The sequence below is a fragment of the Sapajus apella genome, unplaced genomic scaffold (assembly GCF_009761245.1).
Source record: "Sapajus apella isolate SASKATOON/1434 unplaced genomic scaffold, GSC_monkey_1.0 scaffold2, whole genome shotgun sequence".
Lineage (NCBI taxonomy): Eukaryota > Metazoa > Chordata > Mammalia > Primates > Cebidae > Sapajus > Sapajus apella.
This window is the reverse complement of record NW_022436942.1, coordinates 23681619-23699937: the sequence shown is the minus strand read 5'-3', so window position 1 is coordinate 23699937 and position 18319 is coordinate 23681619. Positions and strand designations below refer to the sequence as shown.

The window sequence follows — 18319 nt, the reverse complement described above, 5'->3', positions numbered from 1 at the left end:
TCGCCAAGTGCCAACTTTGTGCCCAGCCCTGTGCTGGATGCCTTACATATACTTGATCAACTAGCCTACTTAAAGGCTCTATGCAGTCAGCACCATTGGCCTTGCTTACAGAAGCTCAGAGAAGTAAAGTAGCTACCAGGGTCACACAATAGCACGTGGTAAAGCCAGGATTTAAACTCACATCAGTCTGATCCCAAAGGCTCCATACTCTATGGCCTCTTCCTCACACCATTCCAGCTGGCATAAAGCCACTCTGTCTAAATTGTGTCACAACCAATCCAGAATGGGCACCAGAATAAACCTGACCGAACCGGCTGTTTGGGTCAAAGGGGCTACCAGGGTCTATCAATTTCCGCTCTTGCTCCTAAGATGGGCATGGCTTGGAAAAAGGGTGGGAGCTACCCCAGGTCTTTGAGGACTGCAGCTGCAGGAGCAGAGGAGACATGTGAGCCTCCCCTTTGGGAAGCTGAGGTCCAATTGACTGGTTTCATCCCCCAGAAGACGTGTCAGGGCCATCAGGATCTCACCCTGAGTCCGGGCCAGAGCTCAGCCCCCCAGCTGCCTCGCCTCAGCCTCTGCACCTGCCATTCACTACTTTCTTCTCTGGTAGCCCCTGGCATTTGATAGGGACTATCACAGGCCAGGGTAGGGGCTTTGCCTGAGTACAGGTGAATCCCTGAGATGGCTCACAATGTGCTCGTTGTGTCTTTAACTCCATGGCTGTAACACTCCAACGCTAAGAGAAAATGATGTGGGTTCAGTGTCCCTAGAGTTGTGTTCAGTGCTTAGGACAAAAAGCAAGCCAGGAGTGAAGGGGGTTTTCATGGAAACAATATAAAATATGCAATCAGTCTTATTTTGTGCCTATGGGGCGCCCAAACCATAGAGCTACAATTGGGGTACTTCTTATAAAGGTGACTTGAGGTGTGCCATCCCTGATACAAGAAGGAAGATAAAGGAAAGGCAGCGGTGCCTCGTGGGTAGAAGAGATTCTCTCTTGGAACTACGTTATATTCTGAACACTAGGTGCTTCCTCCAACAGCCCTGCCAAAGAGGTGTTTTCCTATGTCCAGTTTGGAGCTGCAGACATTGAGGCTCAGAGGGGTATGTAACTTGCCTGAGATCATACAGCCAGGAAGTGGATGAGATGGGAAGTCAAGTCCTATCTGTCTGACTTCAAAGCTTGTGAACTTACAATGTATAAAATGGCAGGTACAATGTTTCATATGAGTGAGTGGCTCACACAGAATCTGCAGGGAAAAAAATACACAGCAACTTACACAGCCCTGTAGCTCATGGTGCACCAGGACAGCCGTGGGGTCTGGCCAGCAGGCTGCAAGCTCCACAGATGCGGCTCTGCTCCTTTCTGTCCTTAACCCTCAGCACATGGTCGATTGCTTGGTTGGTGTGGCCCTGTCCTTACAGGTACCCGATAAGGTATGACATTGTCCTCAGGGGCCAGCTCCGTGTCCTCCAATCAACTAAATCCAAACTAATTTCATGACAAATCCTACGATAAACCCAATCCAAACAGGAAGAAAGTTCTAGTCTAGACCCACATTCTGCGTCCTTATTATTAAATCAGAATTGCAAGAAGCTCCCAAAATCTTCAAATCCTAAGAAACCAAAGGCAGACATGAGGAAGAACTTCTTATGCAAGAGCACCTTTACACCCTAGAGTGAGAAAGGAAGAGAGATGAGTTTCTTTCCCTGAAAATGGGAAAGACATCTTCATATCTGAGCCGGAGGCAGGCGGCTAGGTGCCTCTACCCAGCAGCCGCAGCTAAAAGCTGGTCCCCTGCGCCTCCCCAGACCCCCACACGCAGATTCTGCTCCCGCCCTCGCCCCGTGACCTCTCCTTGTTTGGCAGCTGTTCCCGATCTCATAACAGAGGGATGAGCAGCTGAGAGGGGTGTGGAGCCAGGTGGAGGGAATGTTTGCTCAGAGCTTTCTGGGTGAAGGAGGCAAGCCCTTACACTCAGCCCTGGGATTAAGGGATCCTGAGGGCTTGTCACTCTCAGCTCCAAACCCGCTGTGCGATGTGGGAAAGCTCTTCTGCCCTCCCTGGCCAGGCAGGCACCCTCACCTCACTCAGTCACCCAACCTCAGCTGCCCCACAAGGCCTGAGTCATTCTTGGGGAGCCAGAGCCAATATGGGGATCAGAGATTCTGCAGAAAAGGGCCATCAGCATTTTAGGGAGAGGCCAGCAAGGGCAGTGAGAGATGGGCACTCCTGAGAGCCAGGCACTGGGGTCTGTACAGGCATAGGGGTCTGCACAGGCATGGGGGTCTGCACCCAGGGTCTCCTCTTTCCCTGGGCCGGAGAGCTGCCCCTGCTGGCCTCCTACCCTGGGCATGTGCAGGCAGGGGCTTCCAGCATGTTCTGGCAGCAAAAGCATCCTCACAAACAAAATCACATGCACAGCCCCATGTGTAAACAGATAAGGAGAGATGATCCAATTGGTGCAGAGGAGAAGTCATGATCCTTCTCACCTGCTGACCTCCCCCTGCACCCCTTTAAGCAGCCCTCAGGGTCCTCACTTGGGACCCTAAGCAGCATGTGATTGTTAGTGGGCCGTCCTGCACTGCAATATAATCTTATGGGTTTTTCCATGAAAATTTAAAGTTTCTATTGTTCAGTTTTTGAGTCCCAAATATAATTTTTTTTGAGACAGGGTCTCCCTCTGTCACCCAGGCTGGAGTGCTGTGGTTCAATCACAGCTCACTGCAGCCTCGACAGCCTCAGATGATCCTCCCACCTCAGTCTCCCAAGTAGCTGGGACTAGAAGTATGCACTATCACACCCAACTAATTTTTTGTATTTCTTTGTAGAGACAGAGTCTCACCATGTTGCTCAGGCTGGTCTCGAACTCCTAGGCTCAAGCAATCCACCTGCCTCAGCCTCCCAAAGTGCTGGCATTACAGGCATGAGCCACCATGCCTGGCCTATGATCTCAGTAAAACTGATTTTTGTAACACTGCCATTACGTTACTGCGGCTTTGGATACATTCTTCCCCTTTCTCAGCCTGCTTTTTCACCTATGAAATTAAAAGTTTAGAGTTGATTACATCCAATGCCCCTTCTAGCTCCAGCATCCTCACCTCTCTATTTCTTTATCTATATAAAGCAACATAACCTTCTGGTTAAGAGCTTGGGCTCTGGAACCAGATTGCTTGGATTCCACACCTAGCTCTGCTGCTTACTAGCTGTGTGACGTTAGGCAAGTTACTTAGCCACTCCGTGCCTTATTTTCCTCATAGGCAAAATTAGGATGATAATAATATTTATATCATAGGCTGTTGTGAAGAGAATCAGTGGGTGGAGGGAGTGCTGCTCAGGGCTTTCTGGGTGAGGAAGGCAAACCCTTACATTCAGCCCTGGGATTAAGGAATCCTGAGGGCTTCTGTCATTCTCAGCGCCAAACCCCCTGTGTGGTGTGGGAAAGCGCTCCTGCCCTCCCTGGCCAGGCAGGCACCCTCACCCCGTTCACGTGTATTCCCATTAGCTAGTAGTCCTCAAAGCGCTGTGTCTGGGGTGGGCCATGCCCCATCCACCTGAGAACGGAAGCTAGAGACCACCCAGGCTGGTGAGGCAGAGCTGACCCCAAACCGCTAGGCCTTTGTGTTCCTAAGCTGGAGGTTAGAGTTTGGCTGAAAATCCCTCTGCTGGCCTTCCAGAGCCCTGGAGGAAGTTTTCTTGGGGCTCTTTGGGGCTCCTCTGAGGAGGATGGAGTGACCAGGCTGGAAGATGGCTGTCTACATCCCAGCAGTGGAGCCCTAAGGAGCCCTAAGATAGCCAAGGAAGGGAGAGTGTGGTCACAGCCTCAGGTCGGCCCGACTGGTTTGGTAGCAGGGTGGGGAGGGTCTGAGAGGTGCAGGGTTGAGAGGTCAGCCAATTGGGGAATCACTCGGGTACAGGTTGAGGAGTGGGGTCCAGGCTCAGAGTAGAGAACTGTGGAGACGGAGAGGAAGGGAGGTGACTCCAAGAGACGCACGGAGGGAAAAGCAATAAGATTTATCGAGTGATGGAGGCAGGAGTGAGACGGAGGTCGCTTCGGTGCTGATAGCACCGAGGGCTTGAAATCGCAGCCCTGGACACTACTGACCAGCCTCTCACCAGCTGGATGGCTGCAGCATGAGAGGTCACTTTTGTGAGCATTGATCACCTCACCTGTAAACTGGAGCACCATGTGCCCACGACTGAACCCAGGGCTGCTGTGATGATCGCAGGCGAAGTGATGTATTCGTGAACCACAAAATCCAATTAAATGTGAATTTCTTTTGCTGACTGGGTGTGGGGGCTGAGAGAGACATCACTGAGGCCAAGAGGATAAGCTGGGAATCCAGAAGTCAGGGATTGGGGAAGCGAAGAAGCCTAATTACCATAAGAGCCTCCATAAGCCAGATGCCTTACACATGTTCTTATCACAACTCACGTTTACAAAGGAAGAAACTGAGGCTCAGAGATGTTGGGTAACTTGACCGAGGTCACACAGCTAGTAAGTGGCAGAACTAGGATTTAAACCCAAGTTGCCTAGTTCTGAAGTCTAAGATGTCTAGGTCTCTCCACTGAACAAAGCATGCTGTCTGCCCCCACAGAGTTAGTGGGAGGCTGAACAGGCACCAGGGGGTGGCTGGGTAATAGGCAGCCACTCAGGAGCCAGGTCTGGCCTTGAGCAACTTAGATATTCCCTCTGAGCCTTGGTCTCCTCCTGTGAGCCATGTGCAAGCTCTGGAGTGGCGATGGTATCAAACTAATGTACCTAAGGAAGCATGGTGATTGGGACGTGGTGAGTGTGTGTGATTGTTGCTGTGTCAGCCATCAGACACAATTTCAGTGCCCCAGGCAGAACAGACTGCAGCCACAGACAGCTAGCTGTAATTGTCCCATTTATTGAGACACAGACAGGGAAGGGGGATGTGGGTAGATTCAGGGAGAGGGTGGGTCTGGTGGGGGACTGGGAAGGTTGAAGGGTCTTTGGGGACCATTCCCAATTTCTCTCTCTCCTAATAGCTTGGGAAATTGAGCCTCCTCTCAGTGGTCAAAGACCACCCCCAAGTCACCCAAGCACATCACTCAAGCTGGCAGCTTTAACCTCCCTCCCAACCTACCGCAGAATCAAGGAGAAAACCTGAGTAGATTTGAGTACTTCCCAAAATGCAAATAGTCTGGTATGAAAGTACCCTGGATCTGAGGTCCCCTGGCTGTTCCTGCTCCTGAGAAGTGGCTAAGAATGGCAGCAGAGGTGGGGTGAGGAGGGCAGGGAGAAGACCGCAGGGGCCCTTGCAGGGCTCAGCAGCTAACACCTCCGGCTGGACGTCTTGACCGTGGTGGTCTTCCGCAGGATGGAGGTGCCCCCAGAGACGGGCCCTCCCTTGATGGTGCTATAGCCCACATTTGTACTGAACCCACCCTTTGTGGCCCCCCCACTGCCACCCAGAGAGATGCCACCTCCAAATCCGGCTGCGCCACCTCCGCGCACAGTGGTGGAGTTCCCAGTCACGGCTGCAAAGCAAAGGGTCTGGATTAGTCTGGGTGGCCATGCCAGGAGAGGGCGGGGGTACACCCAGAAGTCAGTAGGGGGTCAGAACCAAATCAGGCAGCAGAGCCAGGGGAAATGGATAGAGAAGCCCAGTACTAGGACCCTCTGAGCCTGTCTCCAGGGGCTCAAATGGAGGAGAGCATGCTTTAGGACAAGGACAGGTTGCATAAGCGGAGCAGAATTCTGGGGCCCGGCCAGGGGTGGAGCAAGAAGTGGGCAGTGAATACTCACAAATGCTGACTGCACTGGGACATTCTCCAGACATCCTAGGGGACACAGAAAGGCCAGGAGAGTAGTCAGTGGTCCCTGGTGCCCACATGAAAACCCTCTCCTTCCCTCTGCCTTTACATTGGATCAACTCAGTGAGTCCTGATGACAAGACCAGGAAACATGAGAAGTGTGTGTATAGGGCTGTGCCCAGGTCCAAAAGCCAGTGCTGCAAAGGAGGCAGAGCCACCAGCAGGCTGGCCAACCCCCATCCTCCCCTTTCCGCCCCTCTCTCCCCGTGTGGGCTACGGACAGCATCCCTGCCCCAGTGGAAACAAGCCCACGACCAGACAGAGCTGCCTCGTCTCGGCCCACTTTCTCTCTATTTCATGCCTTCCCTAAGGAGAGAGATGGTGGATTTTTTTCCAAAGCTTCTACTGCTGGTAGAATCTTGTGGTGGAAGAGGAAGTTCCCTTCCTCCTGGGCTGTCAGCCACAATAAGGATTAACCAGACTTGTGCCAACCAAGGAGAGGAGTGGCAGAGGTGGTGGGCACAAGCAGATTTCCCCTGGCATGAGTCAGGAGCTGCTCCCTGGTTCCTCCCTCTCCCTCTTGACCCCAGAGCAGACTCCTCAGGCTCTCCCACAGGGCAGGCCCGAGCAGTGCTCTCCGTCGGGAAGGAGGGGCCACCACCTGCTCTCCTCGCTCTCCAGCAGCTTGCGGTAGGTGGCGATCTCCACGTCCAGGGCCAGCTTGACGTTCATCAGCTCCTGGTACTCCTTCAGCAGCCGGGCCAGGTCCTGCTTGGCCTTCTGCAGGGCGTCCTCCAGCCCCTCCAGCTTGTTCTTGGCATCCTTGAGTGCCATCTCCCCACGCTGCTCCGCTTCCGCAATGGCCGTCTGCAGCTGCTGACACTGCCCAGGGAGGAGAGGTGTTGGAAGCACCCTCCGGGGTCATCTCATTCATCTCTCTGCCCTCAAGCCATGGAGACATCAGCATTCCCACATCCCAGCCCCCAACCAACAAGGAAAGGAAGAAAGGAAAAATATTCATCTGAAGAGATGCTATTACACAAGCAGGATCAAGTAATGCCACTGGGAAAGTCCTTACTGAAGTCTAACCTCAATCCCTCCTGCTGTAGAGCAGCCCAATGCCTCACTTAATAACCAAGTGATTCATTCTAATCTGGGAAAGAACCCACACTCTTTAGCCGTCCTCAAGATGGGGTCAGTGTCAGCATCTGTGATGTGGCCCCTTGAACCCTCTACCTCCTATTCCGACCTCCTGGAGATGAGATGGACCAGTCTCCCTGGAGAAGGTTGTCCCACCTGCGCTACAACTCATATACCGTGTGACATGGGACAAGTCCATCTCCCCCCTCCAGTAAAAGGAGCCTGTGGTCAATGGCCCAGCATTCTATTTGTGTCCATCAGGAAAAGAGCAGGCTTGGCCCCTCAGGATGACAATGAGAAGGCCCTGTCAACACCCAGGCTGGACCCTGAAGCCCCCAAGTAGAGGCCAACCTGCTTCTTGGCTGCATCCACCTCCCCCTGCAGCCTCTGGATGGTGCGGGTGAGCTCAGCAATCTCGTTCTTGGTGTCCCGCAGGTTGTCCCCATGCTTCCCAGCCGTCACCTGCAGCTCCTCATACTGGGGACCAAAGAAGTGGCAGTAAGCTTTCAAATGGCCCTGCCCCACCCTCACAGCTGGAGGCCCCATGCAGGTTGAGTGTATCTGGTCCCCCAGACTCCAAGCGTCCCAGAGGCCCAGGCGTCTCATGATAGGGGAGGGTCTGATCCGACCCCAGCCGTCACAGCTGGGCCAGCTACGCCTCTCACCTTGGTCTGGTACCAGGCCTCGGCTTCAGCCCGGCTCCTCTGGGCAATCAGCTCATACTGGGCCTTGACCTCGGCGATGATGCTGTCCAGGTCCAGGTTTCGGTTATTGTCCATGGACAGCACCACATTGGTGTCAGACACATGAGTCTGCACTTGGCTCAGCTCCTGAAGAAACAGAGACAGCTGCCATCAGCACCCCTGCTCCAGGCCCCAGGAAGCATCAGGGGTGGAGGACATGGCCCCCAGGTGGCATCAGGAGGCCTGTGCTCTTGTCCAGGCTTCAGCCTACAGCAAAGACAACTGCAAAGAAAGGCCTCAGTCTCCCCAGCTGTAAAATGGGGCTTCCTTTTTGTTGTTGTTGTGTTTATTTTCTTATTTTTGTTTTTGAGATAGAGTGTTGCTCTTGTTCCCCAGACTTGGGTGCAGTGGTGAGATCTCTGCTCACTGCAACCTCCACCTCCCCGGTTCAAGCGATTCTCCTGCCTCAGCCTCCTGAGTAGCTGGAATCACAGGCACGTGCCACACCATGCCCAGCTAATTTTTTGTATTTTTAGTAGAGGGGGTTTCATCATGTTGGCCAGGCTGGTCTCAAACTCCTGACCTCAGGTGATCCACCCACCTCGGCCTCCCAAAGAGCAGGGATTACGGGCGTGAGCCACCATGCCCAGCGGGGGCTCCCATTTTTATAGACTTCATTTACTTGTGTGGGTTTGCAGGCTTCCAGAAGATTAGAGAGGGAAAAGGGAATGTGTACTCCCTGCGCTAACACTGGTGCCTGGCACTGTGCTGGCACATTCACTAACCCCTCTAGGTCTCGGAGCACCCCATGTGGCAGGCGGGCCCACGGCAGGCTCACAGGGTGCCTTTGTGCAAACTGGGGAAAGACACCCCTTCAGGTGGAAGCAACATGTCCAGTACCAGCCAAGTCACCAACTGCACCACCATCCACAGTGGTCCTGACCAGGGGCAAGTGAGGAACGGGGCTTGGAGAGAAGTGATACATCCAAGGGCACCAGGTCCAGGGCAGGACCCAGCCTGGGACCAATTACACGACAAAGCTCAAGTGGTTTCTTCTAGAGCACGCCGAAAGGATAGACTGTCGTGATGCTCTTGGGCCCTCGTGTTTCTAGAACCACCGTCTTTCACACATAAGCAGGTTTCAAGATGCTGTGAATGGCAGGTTAGGTGATAAGGAGTCAAGGGTCTCTGTTCTGGCTTTGGGACCAGCTGGATCACTGGGCCAGGACTGTGATGGCTCCCATATGGGGCTCTGCCTCCATCTCCCCCATGGTCCTTCCCATCCTGGGCTACCAACAAAATGCCCTAAACTCCAGCTCTGACAAATCACTCACCCACACAGTACTCCTCAGAGGCTCCCTGATAGGTGGAGAACCTTCCCTCTAAAAGCCAACATCTCCCATATTCTGGTCTTGTCTCCGTCCTTTCTGAAACACTGGCCCTTCATGGCAGCCCAGGTGATTCTAACAGCATAATAATGACAGCCCTCGCTGGCTGAGCACCACTGTGGTTCGGGCTCCGCATTAGGCGCCTGGCAGGTGCTAACTCACTACACACCCTTTTCCCATAGCACAAAGAGATTAAGTAACTTGCCCCGGATCACAAGCCAGTAAGTGAGGAGCTCGGTTTCAAAGCCCAGGAGGCTGACAGCAGAAGCTGAGAGGACATAGACTAACATAGAGATAGGCAGGAATAAAGAGAGACGGGGGAAAAAGAAACACCAAAGGCAACACCGATACCCACTCTGATGTGGGTGTAGGTTGTTAAAGCAGATTGTCTTCTAAAAGGTGGGACGAGGAGGTAGAGATCCCATCAATCCAGTCACTACAACATTTATAGGTTTTGGAAAAGATACGAGTTTTGGAGAGAGACAGGCCTGAGGTCAAGTCCCCGGCCTGACGTGCACTGGCTGTGTAGCAAGGTGGCAGCTAAGCCTCGCGATGCCTCAGTTCCCTCTTCTGTAACACAGCCTGATCATACTGTCTTCCTGCGGTGGTTGTGGGGCTTAAGATCCATGCATGACCCACGGTGTGTGCTGAGTAAAGTGCATTCTTACTTGCTAAGACTTCTCTGAAGGCCACCAGAGGGGTCCCCGAGGCCTATTTGTCACAGGCCAGATCGTGCTGTCACAGCTGCCTTGTCCCCTTTCCCACCAAGATGAACTGTCAACATCATCTTGAAGCATTCTGCCCCTGCCCTCCCCAGCTCAGGGCCTCTCTTCAGCCCCACGCCAGAGCATGGTCCTGAGGAAAATCAACCCGGAATTTTTAAGACAAGGAGGCAAAAACTCTCCACTGGACAGCACCAAGAGCGGATGAGTCGAAGGGATGGTCTTGCTAGAACAAGGGGATGGAAAGGCGAGGCATGGCCAGGTGCAGTGGCTCACGCCTGTAATCCCAGGATTTTGGAAGGCTGAGGCGGGCTGATCACTTGAGCTCAGGAGTTCAAGACTAGCCTAGGAAAAAGAGCAAACCCTATCTCTACAAAAAATACAAAAATTAGCCAGGCATGGTGACATGCGCCTGTAGTCCCAGCTACTTGGAGGGCCGAGGTGGGAGGATCGCTTGAGCCCAGGAGGTGGAGACTGCAGTGAGCTGTGATTGCACCACTGTCCTCCAGCATGAGTGACAGAATAAGACCCTGTCACACAAAAAAACAAACCAAAAAAAAAAGTTCCCAATGAAAGAGAACTCATGAAATCGGAGCAGGAACAGCTCTGTGAATTGCTAAGGTGTGTGTCTCCTTAGACATCAGGGACTCTAAAGGGGAAAGATACTGGAGAGGTCTAGGCAAGGGTAAAGGGAGCCAGCAGGCAGAAGTGGCCACCGGAAGAGAGGCTGGGTTCCACAGACACCCCAGGCCAGAGGGAGGCCATCGCAGAGCCTGCCTTCCTGCCCTGTGAGACACCTAGTGATAGGTGGTTCACCTGCCAGATTGCCGTGGCATCTGGCTTGGCCAAAACCAGACCATGGCTTTGGTTACTGAGAGCCATGCTGGCTCTGTGCCTGACCGAGCTCATGAGGCAGCAAGGGAACAGCTATGCTGGCCTTCATTCTCACCCCACGGAGGCACTGCTGGGCCATGAGGACCTCTGGTGGGAAAGGGCCCTGGCTTAGTCCCTACTTCTTCTTCCCTTGCCTCCTCCTCACCTAACTGCTCACACACACCATGCGGGCACCCACCATCCGCTGGTCACCAAGCACGCTGCTCCTTCACGCCTCTGTGATACTGCACAGGCTGGGCCCCCGGCTGCCAAATCCTTCCTCCTCCTCCTTTAGAAGTCTAGCCCTTCCATCAAGATCCAACTCAGATGCCATCTCGCCCGAAGGCTCCGCAGCCCTCCCAGGAAGGGTCAGCCATGGCCTCCCCATGTGCCTTTGCACCTGCACCTGTCCCCAGCACAGGTCTCATCATTTGATAACTCAAAAATTCCACAAGAGCTGGAATTTTTGTCTTTGTTGCTATGTGGAAGGTGCTTAGTAAATGCTTGTTAGATAAACAAGGCATAGCAATGGAAAGGAATGCTGAATGTGCCAGCCATGTGCCTTAGACCAGAGAAAAGCCAATTCCAGAACATTCAGAGAAGAAGGGGAGAGAGAATAGAACCTAAGAGACCCCAAGGAGGCCCCAGACCATGAATGACCCATCAATGACCCCAGCAAAGTAGAAACTGGGGAAGCACCTCAAAACCAGCATGGCAGCCTCGAACACTTCCCACCAAGCTCCATCCGGAGAGACCATTCAGAGATGCTGGGAGGCAAGCAGTCCAGCCAAGGGTAAGCCTGGGAAATGCCAGAGCCAGAGGTTGAAGGCTGTGAGACAAACTCTAAGCAGGAAGAACACGGAGGTCCCACTGGGCTGATCCCTACAGACGATCCAGGAAAGGCCAGTCACTCAGCTGCTTTGTCATTTGCCTCTTTTCCATCAAGAACAAACTGGTCATCAAACTGGAAGGATAGCAGAAATGCTTAAGAGGAAATGAGAACCAAGACAGGGAAGATGAGAGGCCTTGGCCTTGTTGGAGATCACAGGGATCCAGGCCGGAAGAGCAAACACACAGGCTCCAGGGACCGCCAAGGGGAGGAACACCCTCATCATCCTTGAGAAATATGGAGAGCAGGAGACCCCAAAACCCCTAAAACAGAAAATGGCCTGATTTTCAAACTGGAGAGATTTGGAATTCTTCAAATAAAGCTGATGTCAACCTCCTCCAGATCCACAGAATGAACTCCTAAATGTGTGTGGGAGGCATGAAGCCATCATGGGTTCCCTAAGGAAAGGTGAAACCAAGTGGATTTCATTTTCCTTCCTGATTATAATATTCAACTGCTAAAGGCCTGCCAGAGACAGTATCTGATCAAGCCTTTCATAGCATTCTTGAAAGAAGACAGAAAAATGTGGTCCAGGTAACAGCATGGTTAGGTGGATTTTAAAGCAGTTGAGGCACTTTAACCACAAATTATTGGTTAGCGAACTAATAGACCCATGAAAAATCACCACTGAAGGCCCACAGGACTTTGCTGTGGGCCCTGATTGCCTTAACATGTGTGCCAGTGATTTACACTGAGACGTTATCAAATACCTAGACTGAAAGTTTATCCCATCTGCAGATAACACAAAGCTATGCACCGCTAATACATTGGATAAAAGGATCAAGTTGCTAGGAGCCCAAACAGCTTCAAGTGTTGGGATGACACCGTAATGGCATTTTTAGGGAAAAAAAGGGGAATGGTTACCATTCCACTCAGTTTCAAAATTCAGCTTCCCAAATACAGGAAGGTGGAGGAGAGTAGATGCATGTCTCATTTGAAAGCATTCATGTGAAAAGTCCAGGAGGGGTTCTAAGAAGCCAACATTATGAAACAACTTCTAAAACAACACATAAACTAGTGCACTATTAGAACGCATCAGTAGAAGTCTGTATCTAGGCCAGGTGCAGTGGGCTCATGCGTGTAATCCCAGCACTTTGGGAGGCTAAGGTGGACGGATCACGAGGTCAGGAGTTTGAGACCAGCCTGGCCAACATGGTGAAACCCCATCTCTACTAAAAATACAAAAATTAGCCAGGTGCAGTGGCAGGCACCTGTAATCCACCTACTTGGAAGGCTGAGGCAGGACAATCATGTGAACCCAGGAAGCAGAGGTTGCAGTGAGCCGAGATCATGCCATCACAGTCCAGCCTGGGTGACAGGGCAACACCCCGTCTCAAGGAAAAAAAAAGTCTGTATCTGGAGCCTCCCTCCCCACCCCTCTGCCTTCTGAATACTTCACTAAGAGCCCTGTTTCCTGACCTTCCTCACATGCCACAGATTTTTATCCTCTAATCATCGTGACTTCTAAAGGGCTGTCATGTGAAAGGCACATGTCACATGGAAGACAATTGGATATGTGCAGCCCAGAGGGCAAAGTCAAGGGCAGAAGTCATGAGGTCCAAGTCAGTGCTCTAATAAAGTTGTTCACCAATGGCAATGCCTGCCCTAAAAAGTAGTGAGCTCCCTGCCACAGGAAGTATTTGAGTAGAGGTGACATATGGTAGGGATATGTCAGGGATATCATAGAAGGTGTTCATTCACTCTATGAGTGGAAGGTTGACCTTGAGGCCCCGCAGACCCTAAGAGTCTATGATTCTGTGGTCAATTCATGTTAAGTTCAACCCCCTCACCCAAGTCTCCAAAGCCCTCTTGTCTCCTGGAACCCCTCCTGGACCCTTTAATCTACTCACACCTCACCTCCTACTCCAATCTGGAATCCCAGTCCCTCCTCTCTGCCCATTCCTGCTCCCTCATCCCTTGCTCCATTACAAACTGGGCAGGAAGAGGGCAATATAACAGTGGCAAGAGTCAGACTTTGGAGTTCAAGAGCCAGATTTGAATTCTAATTCTGCTTCTTCCTAGCTATGTGACTATGAGCAAATAACTCTGAGCCCCAGGGTCCTTGACCATAAAATGGAGACAATAACAGTACCTGCATTATGGGGTTGTTAGAAGATTATGTTAAAAGCTTGGACCAGTGCCCAGCCCATCAATACATAGAAGCTAGTATTAATTAACATGACAAGGTTTTAGGCTGGGTGCAGTGGCTCACGCCTGTAATCCCAGCACTTGGGGAGGCCAAGGGCTGGTGGCTCACCTGAGGTCAGGAGTTCAAAACCAGCCTGGCCAACATGGCGAAACTCCATCTCTACTAAAAATACAAAACTTAGTTAGGCATGGTGGCAGGCGCCTATAGTCCCAGCTAGTCGGGAGGCTGAGGCAGGAGAATCGCTTCAACCGGGGAGCGGAGGTTGCAGTGAGCCGAGACTGCACCACTACACTCCAGCCTGGGCCACAGAGCAAAACTCCATCTCAGAAAAAAAAAGGCGGGGGTCAAGGTTTCATTTCCACCAATGAGGTTGCACTGGTGAATTCATGCCAGACCTCCTCAGGAAACCCCCAGTACCGTTTGTAATGTATCCAAACTCTTCCTGCCCTATGACCGTCTCACCATTTCATAGAGTTGCTGCAGGAAGTCAATCTCCTGGGTCAAGGTGCCCATTTTGCCTTGCAGATCCATCTGGCCCATGTACGCCGCATCCACATCCTGGGGACGAGAGAGCAAGGCAGATGCTTAGCCCCCAGGGATGTCACCTTTCCTGGAATCAGCCAAAGACCACCTCCCCCACTCCACCCGGCTCACCTTCTTGAGCACCACAAACTCGTTCTCGGCAGCAGTGCGCTTGTTGATTTCATCCTCATACCTGTCACACACGGGAGATTTATGCCAGGCTTAGCTTGGCTCTGCCTTTCAGGCATGGGACTCACTCAGCTTTACGGGATCCCTGATGGGTCCCTCATTGGTCAAGAACACCTCTGGGGAGCAGTTCTTTAATATAGCCAATCAGTGAAGAAACGTGGGATCTGCCTTTATTGAAACATTCTCTCTCCCCGCCCTGTTTTAGGGAAAGAGGCATGGAATTTGAGCAATAATATGGCAATCAAGAGCTGCCATCTCTTTGGATGTGAGCCCTTAGGAGGCTTTATAGGGACAAGGGAAGATGTGTCAACAGTGGCTGACCTTTACCATCACTTTCAACAACACGGTGTCATTCAAAACAGCTAACTCCTCCCCACCCACTCTTGCTGAGATTTTAAGATTTAGAAATTGTCAGTGTCAAGTTACGGGAAAAGTTATTTTTAAATGTGCCTTAAAGTTATAAATATACATATCAGCCAATTATAACATATAAACCTTATTCGAGGCTGGAGTCAAACAAGCTGTATTTTTGAAATGTATCACATGTATGGGACCACTGGAAATTCAGAACTGGCTGGATACTTAATGACATTGAGGAATTATTGTTTTAAAATTGTTAGGTGTGATTATGGCACGGTGTGTTTTATCGAGTCATGTAGATGAACTACATTCATGTATGCAGATATATGAATGTAACTTGTAAAATATTTGTGAATGAAATGACAAGATGTCTGGGATTTGCTTCAAGACTGCAAGGGAATCAGAACACATAGAAAAGGACAAAGTTAAAAAAAAAAAAAAGACTGCACAGGAAGAAGGGAAGTGGGGAGGTGTAAAAACGCAACAAGATTGGCTACGAGTGGATGACGATTAAAGCTGGATGGCAGGAGCGCGGGTTCATTCTACTGTTCTCCCTACTTTAAAGACTTTTTAAAATTACAAACAAACCTGCCAGTTCTCCAGGTGGCAGCAGATGCCGGATCTGAGCACCTGAGGAAGCCAGCTCTGTGTGCACGTCCCCCACGTGGGCCTGGGACCCCGGGAATGGGGTGGTCCTCTCGGCAGGTTTCCCACTGGCCCCCTACCCGCCACATGGCTCCACCTGGCCTGCCCTCCTCACTTGTTCTTGAAGTCCTCCACGAGGTCCTGCACGTTTCTGAGCTCGGAGTCCAGCCTCCCCCGCTCGCCCTGAAGTCTGTCCAGCATACCCCGCATGTTGCCCAGGTAGGCCTCAAACAGGGGATCCAGGTTGTTCCTGGTGCCACCCAGGTTCTGGCCCTGCTCCTGCAGCAGCGCCCACTTGGTCTCCAGCACCTTATTCTGCTGCTCCAGGAACCGCACCTGAGCCAGAGCAGAGAGGGTAGGCTGATGTCATCCCCCGGCCACCAGAGGGACCAAGCAAGGATGGGGTCCACTGCCACGTCCCCTCCCAGGCCAGGGCATCATGGGGGCAGTGCAGCCGCACCTACACCTTGCTGCGGGGAAGCATTCCTGAGGGGAGCAGTTTGCTGGAAATGACAGTCCAATCTGATGGAAAGAACTCTAACAAGTTAATAAGCACAAAAGGCCAGCTCAGTAGCAGTACCAACTTAATAGTGGGTAAACTTGGTTGAATCATTTCTCTCTGGGTCTCCCTTTCTCACTTTTTCTGCATAAACTGGACTAGATCTATGCTTCCGGCCCTTAATTCTGCATTAAAATCAACTGTTTAAAATGTAAATCAACTGTTTAAAATCACACATTTTGGGAGCCTGAGACTGGAGGAGTGCTTGCGTTCAGGGGTTCAAGACCAGCCTGGGCAGCATAGCAAGACTGTCTCTACTAAAAATCAACACAGTTAGCCAGGTGCGTGGCATGAGGGTATAGTTCTAGCTACTCAGGAGGCTGAAGTGGGAGGATCACTTGAGCCCAGGAGATGGAGGCTGCAGTGAGCTATGATTGTACCACTGTACTCCAGCCTGGGCAACAGAACAAGACCCTGCCTCAAAAAAAAATTGTTTTAAGAAAATTGGTGAATCTGGGAGAAAGTATACATGAGTATGTGTAGTATTCTTGCGCCTTTTCTGTAAATTCAGCAATTTTTCCCAAAAAAACACATTTTTTTTAAAATACCAATGTCCAGGCCCTTCCTCTATAGACTCTGAAGGAGGCTTATAGGGTGAGTTGAACCCTCCTATAAGGGGGAGTTCTTGGTCCAGCTAGGGTTCTAAGACAACCTCTCAGACCTCCAGCTCCCAGGCTGTGATTCTGCAAGCCTGAGAAAGGTTTTGACTTGTCTGGCCTCTGGGGACAGTCCCACAGTAAAACCAAAAGTCACTAGGGGAGAGGGTGAGGAGGCAGGCGAGACAGCTTGCTTCACATCCCGTCATCCAGTCTCCCCAGGTCCCACCTCCACAGCACCTGGGCCCCAGTCACGTGGCCTGGGAGCACCATGCAGCAGGTGCACCTGTCATGAGCAGTAACACCTCTTAGCGCCAAGAACCATGGAGTTCGGGGGCCTGCATCCCAGTCCTGCCTCTGCCTCAATCACCTGAGCTCTCTAAACCTCAATTTCTCACCTTGAAAATGGGCACAATATCACCTTCTCTGACTTGTCACAGAAGCCCTGTGGGTACCACAGGAGAAAAGGGATATGCACGTTCTTTGGAAAAACGCAAATCACTGAACCAGAGCTTCCCCATCGTGACCCGCTGCCTTGGTTCAGGACTGACACAGGCAATGCCAGCAAAACAGACCAGGAAATGCCAGCACAAGTGCTGCCCCCGTCCATCCGGAGGCAGGGGCAAGACCCAGGCCACACCTATGGGCAGCAGGTCAAACGCCACACCCCCAGAGCTTGGTGACCTGGCCACCACCCTCATTATCCACCCCAAACTGAACTTCTTCACTCAGAGAGGAAAAAAAAGAAGCAAAAGGGGGACTTCCCCTAGGACCTACTCCCACACAATAGTGTTCTCATCACGTCTTGCCCTTAGGCCTCCTCCAAGCCTGAAAAAATGGAACAAACAGGGCTCCATGCCCTTGGCCTTGAACAACTCTTTCAACTCCTGAGCCACTGTTTCCCGGGTGTAAAATGGCAAAAGGCAATGCAGGCCACCCAGCTAAGAAGAGAAATGAGGACGATCCATTTTTTGATGATGAGGTAAGGCTACTGTATAATCAATTATAGTAATCATGGCGGTAGGACAGGCTCCGACACAGGCAAGGTGGGCTTGGCAAACAGGACTCATGAGTAGACTGGAGACTCCCCCTGCACAGGCCCAGTGAAGACCTGAAGGCCGCCTCCAGCTGCCCACATCTTGGCACCCCAGGCTCAGACGGGGAGAGCTCCAGAGCTCCATCAACCCCCACCCTAGTGCAAGTGGGCTACAGCAGCCCCAGCCCAGCCCACCCTCTCTTAGAGGCCCCACTTCTGCCCCAAGGGCCCCCACCACCTTCCCGCTTGGCCCACCTTGTCAATGAAGGAGGCGAACTTGTTGTTGAGGGTCTTGATCTGTTCGCGCTCCTGAGTGCGCACCCGCTGGATCTCGGGGTCGATCTCCACATGGAGGGGGGTCAGCAGGCTCTGGTTGACAGTGACCTCCTGGATCCCCCCAGGAGGACAGGCAGGCCCGAATGTCTGCCTGCCAGCCCCCAGTCCCGTAAATGCCCTGCTGCCAAAGCCGAAGACTCCCAGAGCCCGCCCCGCAGAGGCCCCTCCGGCCACACTAACAGAGATGCTCTTGTGGCCTCCCAAGTTATAGAGGCTCCGGCTGCCAAAGCCACCTGTACTGGGGCCACAGTGGGCCCCGCCACCACTGCCACTGCTCCGGGACACCGTCACCGAGCTAAAGCTGGTTCGAGTCCCAGCCCCAGCCCCTCCACTGGCAGAGTTGGAGCTGAAGCCCCCTTTGGTGGAGTATGTTTGCCGAGACACGGAGGATCTCATAGCTGCAGAGGGGCTGGAGGGCAGGCCGAGAGGGTAGGAAGGGAATGCCGTGAG

General features: G+C 52.2%; 1 protein-coding gene across 1 annotated transcript; it reads right to left on the bottom strand.

Moving 5' to 3' along the window:
- Positions 1 to 4832: 4832 nt before the first annotated feature.
- On the bottom strand, positions 4833 to 18319 carry KRT79 (keratin 79). Its single transcript, XM_032293087.1, has 9 exons — positions 17789 to 18319; positions 15458 to 15678; positions 14281 to 14341; positions 14089 to 14184; positions 7588 to 7752; positions 7274 to 7399; positions 6444 to 6664; positions 5775 to 5809; positions 4833 to 5506 (listed from the first exon to the last, which is right to left on the bottom strand). Exons 1-9 carry the CDS (start codon positions 18263 to 18265, stop codon positions 5301 to 5303), a joined length of 1608 nt encoding a protein of 535 aa, XP_032148978.1. The 5' UTR covers positions 18266 to 18319; the 3' UTR covers positions 4833 to 5300.

Bases quoted from the DNA above. Each gene is read 5' to 3' on its own strand.
- KRT79 (XM_032293087.1), bottom strand. From the start codon at position 18,265: ATGAGATCCTCCGTGTCTCGGCAAACATACTCCACCAAAGGGGGCTTC. The intron at 15,679-17,788 runs GTGGGCCAAGCG...GCTCTGGCTCAG, and splicing joins TCGCCTCCTTCATTGACAAG to GTGCGGTTCCTGGAGCAGCA. The intron at 7,400-7,587 runs GTGAGAGGCGTA...TTTGGTCCCCAG, and splicing joins AGGCCTGGTACCAGACCAAG to TATGAGGAGCTGCAGGTGAC.